The following is a 15,070-nucleotide window of genomic DNA, read 5'->3' on the forward strand; positions in this document are numbered from 1 at the left end:
ACAGATATTTTTTTTCAACCCTCGAGAAGGGGGCTGACAGGGCCATGGCCATAAAACATCAAGGCACCAATATTTTTAGACAGGGGCCTTGTCCCAAACGGTACCCTGGGGCCTGTGTCATCCTCCGAGTCTGCACTACAACGATGTCCACAGTGATGATGCAAACCTGTGCAACTCCTGTGGTGGAGCATGGCCACATGCTGAGAGCATCCCAGGAAGTCATCACGGCGCTGATGTCTGATAACGTGAAAATAACATTTAAACAAAAATCACTGTCACTGTACATCAGCTCACATTTATATTTTGCATCAGAAGCACCACATTTCAAACATTGTTTACTCTTCATAGAATTGTTCTTTATCTCTGGCCTCATCAGTGTCTACTTCCACGTTTCCCTCACCTTTACATGGGGAGTAAAAAAATAAAATGAAATCGAATTATTGAAGGTGAGACTGTTTTGTTCAAGTACACTGAGAAGGTTTATCATTATCACCCAAATCATTGCGATGTAGAACTGTTGTTAAATTAACTTTTATTATTCTGAAAGCAAAAGATGAAATAAACTGAGCCTCCAAACATCAACAAAACACTGACTCATTTAGCAAGACAATATTCTATAGCCAAAAACGATACAGCCAAAGCTTGTCTGACAGGTAAAGTGTCTTTCTGTTCTCCCTTAATTCTAACGTAGCTCCTTTACTTTTGCTTTCTCTTTGATCTGGAATTTCCCTTCTGCCAACTGTGTTTTAGGGCTGCTCTCTCCGGTTAATACTGACCTTTACAGTGATCAGTCACAGCTTGAAGGTTCGGCTTTAAAGTCTGCAACAACACAGACTTAGACAAAGGGTACATCAAGGACTCATGGAAGCAGTCAATAGCATCCCTGCAGAACACCAAAATAGAAACGGGCCATCTTACCCTCTTGCAGACGCTGGTGTGTGAACGCGTGCACATTCAGACAGCCAGGTAATAAAATGAGACAGTGTCAAGCATGGATACAGTGATATGATGCTCAAACAAGCCACTTCTACACAGAGAAATGTTAAGTTCTCCAAACTTTATTCACAAAACTGTACACAAGCTTCTTTTGGTATTTCTGCTTTGGCATTTACTCATCAGAATCACGTGGCTGGCAGTCGATGGATGAACTGAGGGACATGTGTGTACAAAGTGAGTTTTTTGGTTTGCTATGTTTACCAAAAACATAAATTGTCATGCAAATAGTATATGAGTAAATGTCCAAGACACTTGCATGCATTAAGGCAGGATTAAACACTGTACACACGGTAGACTCCACAGAGTAGAGTCCTATGTCCCTACAGTGAGGCATCCATTACTACAGATCGTATTTGATGCACATTCACAATCTGTGCACCACAAGTTTGGCATCCATACAAATTCATTCCTAGTTCAACATTTTGTGAATTATGCTTATTTGCTTTCTTGCCAAGATTTAGATGAGAAAATCATTATGACTTTTTTGTTTTTGCAGGAGTAGAGACTTGCTGGACTCTCCACTGGTTGCAGCAACTTCGCAGTGACAACACTCCAAGGAACCTATTCATTTATATATTCTTTGCAAAACTCCAGGAAGTCAGAGAAAGCCTAAACTACAGCCAGGTTCGCTGTTTCCCCGCCGATAACAGTCTTTATGCTAAGCTAAGCTGACAGACTGCATATTCATCCTACAGTGTGTTGTATCAATCCTCTCATCCAACTCTCGGCAAGAGAGCAAAAAAGCATATTTCTCAAAATGACCTCATGGTTTTTACACTGCACTTCATACCAAATCAGGCGGTGTGGCGCTACAGCGCGGGGTCACGCTGCAGTGGGGGAGTGTCACTTATTGGCCGCCAAGCAACTGCATCGCAATTAACGTCTTTGGTTCGCTCACTGCTGGATTGTACATTTTTGGTGTCCAATCTGTTATATTGCAGTCATTCTACAATGTAAACACGTTAGTCACGTGTTGCAATGGACATTTAACCCTGGGCTAGTAGAAGTGCAGTGTGAGTGTTATAGCCCTGGCCCCAGGTTAACCCTGGGTTAACAATGTGTGTGTGAAAAGGGGCGGAACTATCTCAGGGTCAGCTCTCAGCCCAGGGCTAAAAGAAAATGCTGTTTAAAAAAAGGGAAGTTTGTCCTGAGGAGGGCTCCAGAGGGAATGCCATTTCACCTAAATAAAGACAGACCGGCCAACAACATCACTAGAGGCGTGCAGATAGCACACGCTGTTAGCTTCCACTGCTCTCCTGATGACATCATTCCTGTATAGTATTGGTGTACAGCCACCCTCTTACGCCAGGCAGAGGAGGGTTTTGGGCTTGTTATATCTTTTGGCTTAGAGTCAAGAAGTAGATATTATTTTTTACATAAAAATGGTCATATCATTTGTTTCCCTGTCATTTGTATAAAGGCAGACATAATACAAAAAATGCATTCCTAGCACCACAGTTGGTATTAATACATTTAAAATCCATATGAATGCAACGTGTCCGTCTCTCCATTCTACTGTAAAGGGATGTCCTTAACACTACACAGGGACAGGGGTCTACAGCAGTGGTGACCATACCCCACGCTCTCCCTTTTTGGGGCTTATTTAAAAATACAAAAAAGGATTAATGCCGTATCATAATTACTTGTATGTGATTTTTGTTTTTACCAAAAAAAGTAGTTAAAGGTAAAATTTGAACAGATTGTCATTTTGAATTTATGTTCTCAAAAGCTGTTGTGTGTCATACTGAAAGAAGACTTTGTCCAATGCAGTTTAAATGAGGTCTCTGAATCTGCATCCAGTAGTAAGAGACCCCGACCCGCTGATTGTACAACTCACTTACACAGTCTCTGTGAAACTACAGATTGTTTGCAATGCATTATTGTCACCCAAATCTCAGTATTATTGACATCTTCTAAAATATAATTTTCATGTTCAAAACACACATTTAAACACAGATATGTTTCCAGATTATTTAGAAAATCCAAAACAAAAATAATGTGCACAAATTAAAGTCCAAATAAAATATGTGATATCAGACACCCTGTTCATGATCAGTTATGGGTATGTTTATATATATATATATATATATAATTATAATAGCAACCGTTTTCAAATTCTTACCATAAAGACAGTTTGCACACAAAATATGCAAATGTGCTTACAGAGTGATAAAACCACCACCCAAGCCAAGTCTTCTTGAACCGTTTCTTCAAAGTCTCACTCTCTTGTACAGTTACTGTGTCGCCAGACAAAGACGGTGGTGCAGCTGTTCTTTAGGACATGAAGTCCTGAGCTACTGGCATGTGTTGTAGATCTGGATTTGTTTGTTGATGTCATTGAGGATGGCTTTCATCTTGTCCTCCAAGCCGTCCAGCTGACGAGCTTTCCCCTCCAACCTCTTCTGGTTCTCCTCGTAGTTTTTCTCCAGCTCTGTGGGCAGCAGGAGAGCCAGGAATGGTTACACATCTACATATGAAATCCCTTGATCGATCCCTTTTCGTAGGTATGCTGATGAAACATGAGCAAGGACTGAAGTTGCTCTCTCTCTCTCTCTCTGTGTAGAGCTGGGCGATAATTCAATATGATCATTTATATTCTTTCAAAGTTATCATATCGTGATGAAATCATATATCGAGATATCGTGATACGCAATTACATCGTCTAAATTGATAATAACAAGTATACTGACTCAAAGTCTCATAAATCTGATCATTTTGCACTAAAGTTCTTAAGTAAATGGGAAAATGCTGAGTACTTTTCAGTCGTCAATAATTGAATTCACACACAAGTATATAAAACAATGTCATGTGTATAATGTACATATATATATGTTCCTCTACACACACACAGGCACACACAGAGACATGAATAAGCACCTGCTAGTCTCTGGAGCTTCGTCTGGGCATCGCTCAGCAGTTCCTTTGCTTCATCTCTGAGGCTCTCTGCTCTTTTCTTGGCGTCCTGCACAGCTTTGGCCTTTGTGTCAACCCGCTGCTGCACCTCATGGTATTTATCCGTCAGCTGGCCATCAAGAATCTGAACATCAAGACAGGAGAGGTTTTTCTGTGTACGCTTTTAATGAGGAAAAGTATGAGCACACACACACACACACACACACACACACACACACACACACACACACGCGCACACACACACACGCGCACACACACCTGCTTGGCTTCGTTGGCCTTGTCTCGTGCCATGGTGGCCGTCTCTTCGGCTCGGGCTGCTGCCATGCTGTTGTTGGCCCGTTTGGTCTTCAGGGCGGTGATCTCCCGTCCCAGTGTGCTCAGCCGGTCCATGGCGTCATTCAGGTTCTTCTCACTGTTGGACGTTTCAGACTCAATCTGAGGAGAGAATGCAAAGTGAATTGTGATCCCTCCGAAATGATTTTCATCCATATTTAAATAACAATGGACCGATAAATTAAACCTACACTAAAATATCTTTTTAGCCACTTGGAACAGTGGAAAAAAACACAACACGAACATGTCATCACCTTTAAAGTTAATGGTTTTACAGAATATTGTCTCAGTGTCTCCTAATGCTACTGCGAGAGACATTTGTACCAACAACTCGTCCGGCTTGGCTCACCAGGTACAAATGGCCTCTGTGCACGGTTACAGCCTCTGGTCACATCATGCTCCCGGCTCCAATAACGAATTCCTGTCATATTTAGTTCAATAGCAGCAGTATCACTTTCTGTTTTTATGTTTAATTGTACAGCTGAGTCTGTTACTACTTCATCCTTAATTTATCTAATCTAATTTGAGTATCTGCTTCGCTTGCTTGTTTTTATATCTCCAGTTGTCTGTACTTTGATTGTATAACTGTATTGCATTTCTATGTCAGGACCCCAGGAGGACTAACTGAACAATAAACCATATAAATCACTGACTGATATTTTCTTGGGCTGGTTAACACAATTTCTTGTGCCAATGGTCCAACTTTAAATATAAGCCTCTCCTGGCCAATCACTGAGTGACAGGCATTCATTATCAACCCTAAAAACCTGTACAGATATGTCTATTTGTTGTATGTGGCATTAAAAATCATACGTATTGCTCAGTTAACCACTATTACACTGAGTTAAACGTTTTTCTTGTTTTATGGGGGGTTGGTTACCTGTACCAGTCGAGCTTCAGTCTCCCCAATGTCCGCCTTGGCTCTCGCTATGGCCTTCTCTGCTGATGTCTGGGTAGTCTTAGCATCTGCCAGGGCCTGTTTCACTGTCTCTGCTGTGGTCTTCACCCCCTCAGCGCTGTGCCTTAACAACGACGAGAGGATGCGTCAATATGTAATGCTCTTTGTTCGTTTGTTTTAGGTCTGACTCCTCTCTGATTACCTTGCCCTCTTGGCATCCAGCAGCAGTCGCTCCGCCTGGCGGACGTCGTCCTGCGTCTGCTGCAAGATGGCGTCCACATTCGAAAGGCTGCGAACACGCTCCTTGATTTCATCAGCAAGATGCCTGATCTGGAGGGGCGAAGCAGGGATGGAGAGCTCCAACACGCGGTTCGCCACTGCCTCAATGCTGTCCGGGTCTGCACCTTCCTCTGAGAAATGAGTGGTAGGGTCGACACGGGAGGGTTGATTAACAGGAAACATTCTACGTGTTCTTGGTTAAAGTTACCTCGAGGAACTTTCTTTTTGTGTTGATTTTTTGCGTTCCCTGGAGACAAAAACAGCAGTGTTTCTGAGCACCAGACTCCCGTTAGAAACCCTCTTATTGTACTGCAGCAGGGTCTGACATTGTGCCTCGCTCAGTGCTGGTTCTAGTTCTTCCAGAATCTGCATGATTTGGTCAGATTTAGAAACAGCCAGTGTTCTCTCTGATGGTCTCGTCTACTGATGTCGGTCATGTAGAAGCCTTACGACCAGTTAAAAGTTCCTTGTCGTAACTTTAACTTGCTAAATGTACATGTACAACATATCATAATGTATAGACCCGGCAGACTGTCAGACTCACGAGTGAGGAAGTCTCTGATCTGTTTGATGAGGTCTCTCAGGTCATTGTTGGAGCGCTCCACTTTGTTCTTGGTGGCGGTTGCTTTGTCCAGAGCTGCTTGGGCTTTACCTTTGGCCTCCTCTGCCTTGGTCTTGGCATCTGCCACCTGAATGAAAGGCAGATATGCTTATGGTGGACACAAAAGGCTGGTAGTTATTCACAATAACCGTGGTTGATTAATGGCATGTGATGAAGCCTTCAGGTTTTGGCTATAAGCTTGTACTCAAACATGTCTGCCATATACAGTATTGACAGGATTGACATTGTTGACAGCAGTGTCAACAATATAATGACATACAACACTTACAAATTGGATTTAGCTCGAGCATCTGCATTCAATTCTGGTCCAGTGACAAGAGGACAAAAGCTTTGTCTGCCTCTGTAGTGTATTTGTCCAAAGTGTTGGCTCATGTTGGCACAAAAACCCAAACCTCCAGATGTGGTCGAGCCGAACAGATGTGATGTTATATGTTTGAATCAGCTGAACTCCGTACCTTGGTAAAGAGTCCCTCCACCTCTCCCATAGCTTTGTTCAGCTCCTTTTCTGCGTGTTTGGCTCTCTCCAGGGCATTGTCAGCTACTGCTACAGCGCCGTTACAGTTTAGGCCTCCACAGTGACGGTTCCCTTCATCGTCGCGGCAACCTGCACCCCCACAAGGACTTTCCCCACAAGGGGCATCACCTGGGGCGCCGCAAACCTGTTGGGACAAGAGAACATGTACCTCTGTTTGTGTGGAAATGATCAGGCCATAACTACACACTTGGTCGAGACCAGAAGGGACTTTTTCTTGTTTTGTCATAAAATTAAATATTTATTATTTTAAAGGCACAATGTGTAGATTTTCCTAAAATAAATAATGTCGACTGATACAAAAAAAACCTTTCAATCATCACTTATGGTGGTGTCTGTATCTGCTTCTCTTTTCTATTCATTTAGCTGTGTTTGAGATTTTTCTGGGGTTCAACCATAAACACATTGCAACCGGGGGCCAGATCGTCAACACGCATCCAAGAAATTGGATGGAAACTACAAAAAGGGCGGACACAGCGCGGAGACATATAGTGAGGAGGACCGCCACCTGCTGGGGAGCAGCGTAAATTTAAATGTTTTTCTCAATTTGACTGCTTCTGTTGTTACTTCTCTTTGTCTTCGTATGTCTCCATATATAAATACTGTCTCACTTTATCAGAGCCAATCGCTGCTTTAAATAATGAAGAATGTGATCAAACCTTCTCGTTGATCTTCTTTAGGTCCAGGCCCTGCGCTCGGGTGTTGAGTTCTCCGAGCGCTCGCTTGTTAGCGGCATTTTTGCGGTTGAAGTCGTCCTTCTTGACTGAGATGAGGCGCTCGGTGCGGCGGCGAGTGTCTGCAGATTGGCTCACGGTGCTGGGCCGGGTGGTTGTTGATTCATTGGCACGCCGCTCCGCATCACGAGACTTGTTGTGGGAGCTACGGATGCTGTCGTACGCACCTAGAGGAAACCAAATTTCAGATTAATCTAACTGAGGCTGGAGTAAATTTGAGGATCATAAAGGATGATAGATTCTTCACTAAGTGTAAGAGGATTTGGAATAATGACGTGTGAGGGATCTTAAGTAGGAAAAGAGTGTGGACAGTTAAAGCAGACAGGAGCAGAACATTGGAGGTAAGGCAGTGAATGGTTGAACAATGAATTCCCTCTTGTTCTCACCCAGGAAGTTGGAGTTTTTTAGGATATCTAGTTGGCGGTGTAGCTGCTCTGAAGTGAGGTTGAGCTCTTTGGCTTCTCTCTCCAGAGCACTCAGCTCCTTGCTTGCCTCAGAGTTGCTGTCCTGGACGATGGTTAGGTCTCCTTCCAGACGGTTCAGGGTGTCAGTGGTCTCACCGATCTGCGCTCTGCAGGGTAAGACAAGCAGATGTAAATTACAATCCTGACATGATTTTAAATGTAAAATCTTTGACAAATTGCATAAATCTGCAGTCGGTGTTAAGAGATTGTTCTTGAATCCATTTTTTTTTTTAAACAGTCAAGCATCATTATCTTGACACTACTACTTTATGTGGCAGATGGATAATCACACCTGGGGAACTCTTAAAATGCAGTGGGATGTACCAGCTGTACCTAAGATCTTCAATAAGCTCCATTAGCGTAGCGACAGCTGCAGCAGTGGCGTTGCGTGCGTTGACAATTCCCCGAGCTTGTGCCAGTTTCTCCTCCAGGTCCCTGAAGGCCTTCTCATAGGCCCCGGTAAGCCCAGTGGTCTGAATCTCGTGGGCCCGCTCCGCCAGAGTCTTGGTGCGCACTGCCAGGTCCTGTTCATGAGACGGAATTGTGGAGAGAAAGATTGTGGTTCATAATCAGTTCCTCAATATTTCACATTCGGCTTCTGCTGACTGAGGATTACTGAGGACTTTTGAAACTGCACCTGCACGATGCGATCCCAGTCCCCGAAGCACTTGTGACAGGGCTGACAGTTGGGGAACTGGCCAGAGAAACCTCTGGCACACTGGTCACAGCGCACACCTGAAACCCCCTGCTGGCAAACACAGTGGCCGGTCACCCGGTTGCACTGAGAGGTCTCGATGCCTCGCCAGTCGCAGTCGCAAGCTGGTGAGAGAGAGAAGGGGGGAGGAGGGAGGGTAAAGTGAATATGGAACATCAGGATCTAGCTTGTTATGAGATAATCTCATTTGTTTACACTTGTGGATCTATGTTTACTGCAAAAAGAATGTGTTGTTTATTGATTATGAGGCTGGTACAAGGCTTGAGACTGGTTAGATGTGATACTGTTCTGAAATGATCGAACCTTCCTGAAGTCAGAATTCTAATAAAATGCTGAGCATAAATTCTATATTTATGTAGTTTATCAAATTCTAAATTATTCACATATAATAATTAAAACAGATTTTGAAACAGTCCGGATTGTTTACAAAATAAATTGGACAACATCAATTATTTAGTGTAGATATTATATATTCCCCCTAAACTTAGTCATACATATATAATATCATTATTAGGGCCTGTAATGGACCACAAGGGTTGTCATTCTGATTACTACATGTTAATGGTGCTTACGTTAGCTTTTGTTTCTTTCTAATGGCCAGTAGGGGGCGACTCCTCTGGGTGTCAAAAGAAGTCAGATATTATAGAAGTTTATGTGAAAATGATCTTGCTTCTCTCTTGATTTATTCCCTCAGTAAACATTGTAAACATGAGTTTATGGTCTCAATCTCTAGTTTCAAGTCTTCTTCAATACAGCATGATGTTCATTTCGTACATTATGGTCAATTTAGAGTCAAACAGACCATAAAGATGGGTATGCTTTAGGGCGGGGCTACCTTGTGATTTACAGGTCGCTACCAGAGCTACCTGTCAATCATTACAGAGGCATAATGCGTATCCGTTTCCAGCTCCAGCCTTTTGTTCTGGCTCCACAAAGCCAAGATGGCAACGGCCAAAATGCCAAACTTGAGGCTTCAAAATGGCACTCCACAAACCAAAGGGTGACAGTGGTCAGTACAGTCTATATGTATTAGCCTTCGTGCACTGGGCTGCAGTGTTAGCCAAAATGAGCTGAAGGTATTTTTGCACTGTGACGTACTGTCTGCTATGAATCCCTACAGCACTTCACTTCTGCATTGAATCCTTTGGTCTCATCATGTTCATAACAAGCATGCATTATGTCTTCATGCATCTAACCTCTGCACTGGGTCCGGGGGTCTCCCCAGTAGTTCTCCTGACAGTCTGTGCAGGCCTTCCCGCCGAAGCCATCACGACACTGACACTGCCCAGTGAACTGCACAGCAGAGTGAAGCATGACGCGTCAGCGTGAATGAATGTGAACGTACATCACACTTGTACTGCATCGTGAGATGTGCTTATCTGAACGTGTCCAGGTCCCGAGTGTGCCCTACCTCATTACATGAGGAGGTGACTGAGTTGTTGGGATCACAGCCGCAGGGTTCACAGCCCATCCCGCTGGCCAGGTTCCAGTGGTTGGGGGCGCAGTGGTCACATGGCAGACTTATGACGTGTGGCAGACACTGGCACTGTCCTGTTGCTCGCTGGCACACACAGTCCTCACGCTCCATGCACTGGCCCCGGTCAGTGCCCAGGAAGTTACACGTGCACTCTGAAGGGCAAAAACCAGCATGCATCATCATGATATTGCTTCTTTTTTTTTTTAATACATTAAAATGCAACAATTATTTTCAATGAACAGGTCACTCACTCCTGCAGTTGCGACGGGAAGCGTCGCCGAAATAGCTGCTCTTGCAGATGTCACACTTGGGGCCCTCAGTGTTGTAAAGGCATTTCCGGCACTGTCCGGTCTGCCTGTCGCAAGCCTCCATGTCGGACATATCTATGTTGTTGTTGCACTGGCACGGCTGGCAGCGCCCACCGGGCTGAGAGGGGTTGCCATAATAACCCGGAGCACATTCCTCACATCGGGCTCCTGAGTTGGGAGAAAAAGCAACAAAAGAAAGAGAACAAGAGTTCCAATAAGAAAAGCGTGGGGGAGGAGATATGATGACTGCTACTTTTATTTTGACTGAAATATATTTGCAATTAGAATCGGTGAAGTGCTCTACAGGATTTCTCAAGCTGTTTTTTCAGGGTGTATGAAACAACGGGAAGCAGGAAACGTATGAATTAACAGCAGCACAATCAGCAGGTGGTCTTGCTTTAACTAAATCACGAGGAGTGGACCCGCCTCATTTTTGCCTAGACTGCAACTGAAATGTTTTCAGTGGATACTTGTATTGATAGACCATGTTAGTCTTAACACTTATTGACGTTATCATATTAATACAGCATGTTACTAGAACTTAGTTTGAGTTTAGTGAACGCATTGTCACTCAATGGGGTTGGGTTGTTGAAGAGTCTTCATCATCACACCTTTGTTCAGGAGATTATGCATCATATTACTGTACTTGATTACATAATAGACTTTATCATTACTCAGCAGTCTTTTACATTCTTTGATTCTTACATGATGGCTACAAGAAGATGTAAGACAGATGTGAAATTGTCATGATTAGCTTATGAATTCTTGAGTTACAGCCCAAAAAATGTGTTTTGTGAGGTCAGAGTGACCTTTGACCACCAAACTCTAATCAGTCCAACCTCGAATTCAAATCAATGTTTGTGCCAGATGTCCTGATATTTCCTCCTGACATTCCTGAGACATAGAGTTCATGAGAATGGGATGAACCTGAGGTCACAGTGACCTTTGACATCCAAAATCGAATGAGTTCATCATTGAGTTTAGAGCATTGAGTTAAGGAGCTACGTATTTAAGTCCTGCCCACACCGGAGGGGAAACCAAATCATCTCTCTCCATTGACTTTGTGTGAAGGTGCCTTCTTGTCACTGTGTCTGCTAGATAACAACAGAAACATGCATAAAAGCTGTTGTGTGGTGAGATGCACTACCAACAGGGTAAAGAACTGCAAAACTGAGGCACCAGCAGGAAGAATGGGAAAACTGGGGAACTATATTTCTGTAAGCTAAGCTAAAGCATTTTAACAGTATGCAACTTGTGTAATCGTGCAATGTGGATAAATCAGAAAGCTATGCAGTATTATGTTTGCAAGGGCCTTCGCTAACTGTAGTAGCTTGCTTACGCATAGCTAAAATTAGCTTGCTAAAAGTTTGCAAACTTGTCACATCATCATTTTAGTTATCAACAGCACCCCTGGTAGACTATAATAATAATCCTTTGACATGCTGAAATCAGATGTTTTTAGTGAGCTAAAGGCATTTTGTTAGCGTTTCAGTCCTTGGTTGCATGATGTGGTAACAACTGTATTCCTGTGGTTTTAAGAGTGTGATGGGCTGCGCTCTTTGTCTCTATATCAGTACAACTGTTGTTTTCCAGGAAATGACCGTACAACCCCTTCCCAACCTCCATACACAGATAAACATGAACAGTTTAAACACAAGCGATAGAAGCTGACCCAGATTCAGAATCAAGCGACACCTGTCTCAAGGTCTCTCCCTTTACACTTTGTTATGATTGGGAAACCACACTTTTTGACACAATAACTGTAAAAATAATGATTCTGGGCCAGGTCATTGTATTGGAAACATTTACACAGACCTGGTTCAAATCTAGTTTTTAAAATCTTTTTACCACTTATAATATAATTTCAATGTAACTTTAGGGACACGTATTTGTCCCTATAGTGCCATACGACACATCGGCAGCCACAGAAAAGCCATGAAAAGGGTTTGACATTATTCTTTGAGCCAGGTCTTCACACATGGGCGGGAGTGCACTGTGGCACAGCACCGTTGATGGGAGGGGTACTGAAGCCATGCATGGGTAGGACTGGTGAAGTGGAGGGTTGGTGGAATATAGAGGAGGACTGGAAGGGACGGGGGTCAACCATCATTACTCACGCTTAAAAATGGTCGCCCCGGAGCGTTTAACAATCCCTGTGCCAGTAAAACAGGGGAAGGAGGAAAATACAGGTTACCATTCACCATAGCACAGTGACAAACCTGGAGCTATATCCTTGACTTTGAGTTGTATTACTAACAGAGCTGCTCTGGAGGAGGGGAACCACAGTGGTTGACACAAAATGTTGACTTGAAGAACCTCGAGTTGATTCAAAACATGAAGCTGTGGTAATAACGATGGACTCTGCTGGACTCACTTGATAATAGGGATGAATATTCGTGGTCCCCAGTGGGTCATTCCTTGTGTTTTTGATGACCCCCTGACCTTTCCTCCAGCATCACCATCAGGTCAAACATTTCCCTTTGAACAACCTTTTGTTCCATGGAAAAAAGTATCTTAACAAGAGTCTACAGTCATGCTAGCAGCTCTGCAGCTGTATCTAGAAACAGCAGTGCTTTGAGCTATATGCTAATGTCAACATGCTAACATGGACACTATGTCAATGCTAACATGCTAATGTTAAGGAGATATAATTTGTACCGGCGTGTTCGCTATCTTTTATTTTCTTGTTTGCAATGTCAAGTCGCACCGCCGTTTTAATGCACAGGCTTACGAAGATGACGTAAAACGTCTCACTAGGCTTGGGGGAGGGATTTTAAATGAATTGTGACCATTTTTTGGTGCTGAAACAGTCAAAACAGAACAATTGGACGGGACAACCATTGAGTTGGGTGCTTGCAACACATTTAGGTCAAAGCACCACTGAGCCTAAGTCCAGAGCTACTAGTAGTCCTGGTTTAAGGTGCATCACTGAGGTTATCTATACTGTAACATCAGCTCCTCCTTGGACAAAACTCCAGTGAGCTACAAACAGAAATAATGATGCACTGAAACTATGTGAGATGAAATAGTACTATTCAGGCTCTCTTTCTTCATATAAAATGTATCTTTCAGCTTAAAGTGATCCACTGAGGTGCCATTTGGCTCGATAAAATACATCACAACACACAATTGCACTTCATATGTTTGACTCAGATCAGGTCAGATCACGAAGAGCAGTATAATGGTGCAGTGCTATAACGTTCAGGTGTGCAACAGTTTTCAACAGGTATTCACACCGTCACTCGTTCTATAGAAAATGAATCACACACACACACACACATCTGGACACGGCAATAATGTCATTAGCATCACCTGCTGAGGATGAGGAGGAGACACGGAGCAGAAAGCGAGGACAGATGTGACAGAGAGCACAAAAGAAGGAATACACATGTACAGCAAGGCCACAGGCATCGTTTCAGTTGTACCTGTGTAGCCTTGGTTACAGTTGCAGATAATTTGTCTGTTACGGTTGTCCTGGTAACAAGACGCAGCAAAGTGGCGTCCGCTGTTGGGGCCGTCTGGACAGGGGCATGGGCGACACTGAGCACTGGATGCTTTTCCCAAAACTGGGGTACCATAGTAACCATTGGCGCACCTACAGAGATAACAAAGTAGAAAAAAATCCTGTGAACTTGAACTAACAATACAACTTTATTCTCTTTTAAGTTTCTTAATCCCCCTTTTTATCCCTATGATATGCTATGCTGGATTTGAACCTGATCTCATGCAGCATGGTCACCTCCACATTGAAACATCACCTGTCACACTTGTCTCCTCCAGTGTTGTCCCTGCAGCTGACGCAGGCTCCGGTCCTCTGGTCGCACTTGTTGGCGTGTCCGTTACACTGGCAGGGTCGGCAGCTGGGGAAGCCCCAGTGACCCGCCTGGCACCCGTCGCAGCGCTGACCAAACGCTCCGGGACGGCACTGGCACTGACCGGTGAACTTGTCGCAAAGTCGAGTCACAGAGCCTTCCAAGCTGCAACTGCAGGCTGGAGCGAGGGAGAGAGGGACAAGGAGAAGCGTTCAGGAGGGAGGATGATAGGAATAAGTGAGGTGGAGAGGGGAAGGAATCAAAGAGAGTTTGGGAATACATCACTTAAGTAAAGGGGCTTTGGATTTGCAATTGAGCACTGAGAGGCAGTAGAGGGCGCTAGCAGCATAGCGTGTAACTAATCGAAGGCACTGCACATAAAGTGTGGATAAACGCATCTTACTCTGCAGACCTTTGTCACTGTAACTAAATAGAATAAAAGAACCAAACGCAAAATAACATTGAGTACCAATATTGTGTGAGATCCAGGAGCTTCAATTGAGGTTTTCCAGTGAAACTGTTTTATTAGCGGTTGCAGTGTCCGCACCTTAAGGCCCTTAAGGCTCTACAAAGCACTTCCAAGTGAAGTATTTGTTGGAAAAATCCAACCAGATTTGGGGTGTAAAATATCCACCATATGCTCCATGAACGGGCTGGAGAGTCTCTCACCTATGCAGCCTGAGGGTCCAAAGCCGTAAGTTCCCGGAGCACACTGGTCACAGCGTCGACCTATCACACTGGGCCTGCAGTGACATTGGCCCCCGCGGACGTCGCACATGGAGCTGATGGACCCCTGAGGATCGCAATTACAAGCTGTTGGAGGACAGAGAAGAAGAGGCATGAGGTCACCGAACCCTTACATATGGGAAGGATTCGTTTTGCAGGTCACCCACCTATGTTGCATAGATTTACAGCTTCAAGTTGAGCTGAATTTTCAACTCGACTTGGGTAAGGAAATGGTCAAGTAAACAATCGGTCTGAATACAT

General features: G+C 43.9%; 1 protein-coding gene across 1 annotated transcript in view; it reads right to left on the reverse strand.

Annotated features, from left to right (window-relative positions):
- Positions 1-1,042: 1,042 nt before the first annotated feature.
- lamb2 (laminin, beta 2 (laminin S)) overlaps positions 1,043-15,070 on the reverse strand; it is a 45,926-nt gene continuing 31,898 nt past the window's right edge. The window contains exons 19-35 of the mRNA XM_079273739.1: positions 14,753-14,896; positions 14,030-14,261; positions 13,697-13,866; positions 10,215-10,439; positions 9,898-10,115; positions 9,683-9,779; positions 8,409-8,590; positions 8,105-8,295; positions 7,694-7,878; positions 7,233-7,474; positions 6,497-6,700; positions 5,964-6,108; positions 5,343-5,550; positions 5,123-5,264; positions 4,168-4,344; positions 3,874-4,033; positions 1,043-3,427 (exon numbers count right to left, since the gene is read on the reverse strand). Of these exons, the coding sequence (XP_079129865.1) occupies positions 3,291-3,427; positions 3,874-4,033; positions 4,168-4,344; positions 5,123-5,264; positions 5,343-5,550; positions 5,964-6,108; positions 6,497-6,700; positions 7,233-7,474; positions 7,694-7,878; positions 8,105-8,295; positions 8,409-8,590; positions 9,683-9,779; positions 9,898-10,115; positions 10,215-10,439; positions 13,697-13,866; positions 14,030-14,261; positions 14,753-14,896 (3,059 nt within the window). The 3' untranslated portion in view covers positions 1,043-3,290. The remainder of the gene's footprint in view (positions 3,428-3,873; positions 4,034-4,167; positions 4,345-5,122; positions 5,265-5,342; positions 5,551-5,963; positions 6,109-6,496; positions 6,701-7,232; positions 7,475-7,693; positions 7,879-8,104; positions 8,296-8,408; positions 8,591-9,682; positions 9,780-9,897; positions 10,116-10,214; positions 10,440-13,696; positions 13,867-14,029; positions 14,262-14,752; positions 14,897-15,070) is intronic.

The sequence above is a fragment of the Melanostigma gelatinosum genome (genome assembly GCF_949748355.1).
Source record: "Melanostigma gelatinosum genome assembly, chromosome: 8".
In the NCBI taxonomy this organism is placed as follows: Eukaryota; Metazoa; Chordata; class Actinopteri; order Perciformes; family Zoarcidae; genus Melanostigma; species Melanostigma gelatinosum.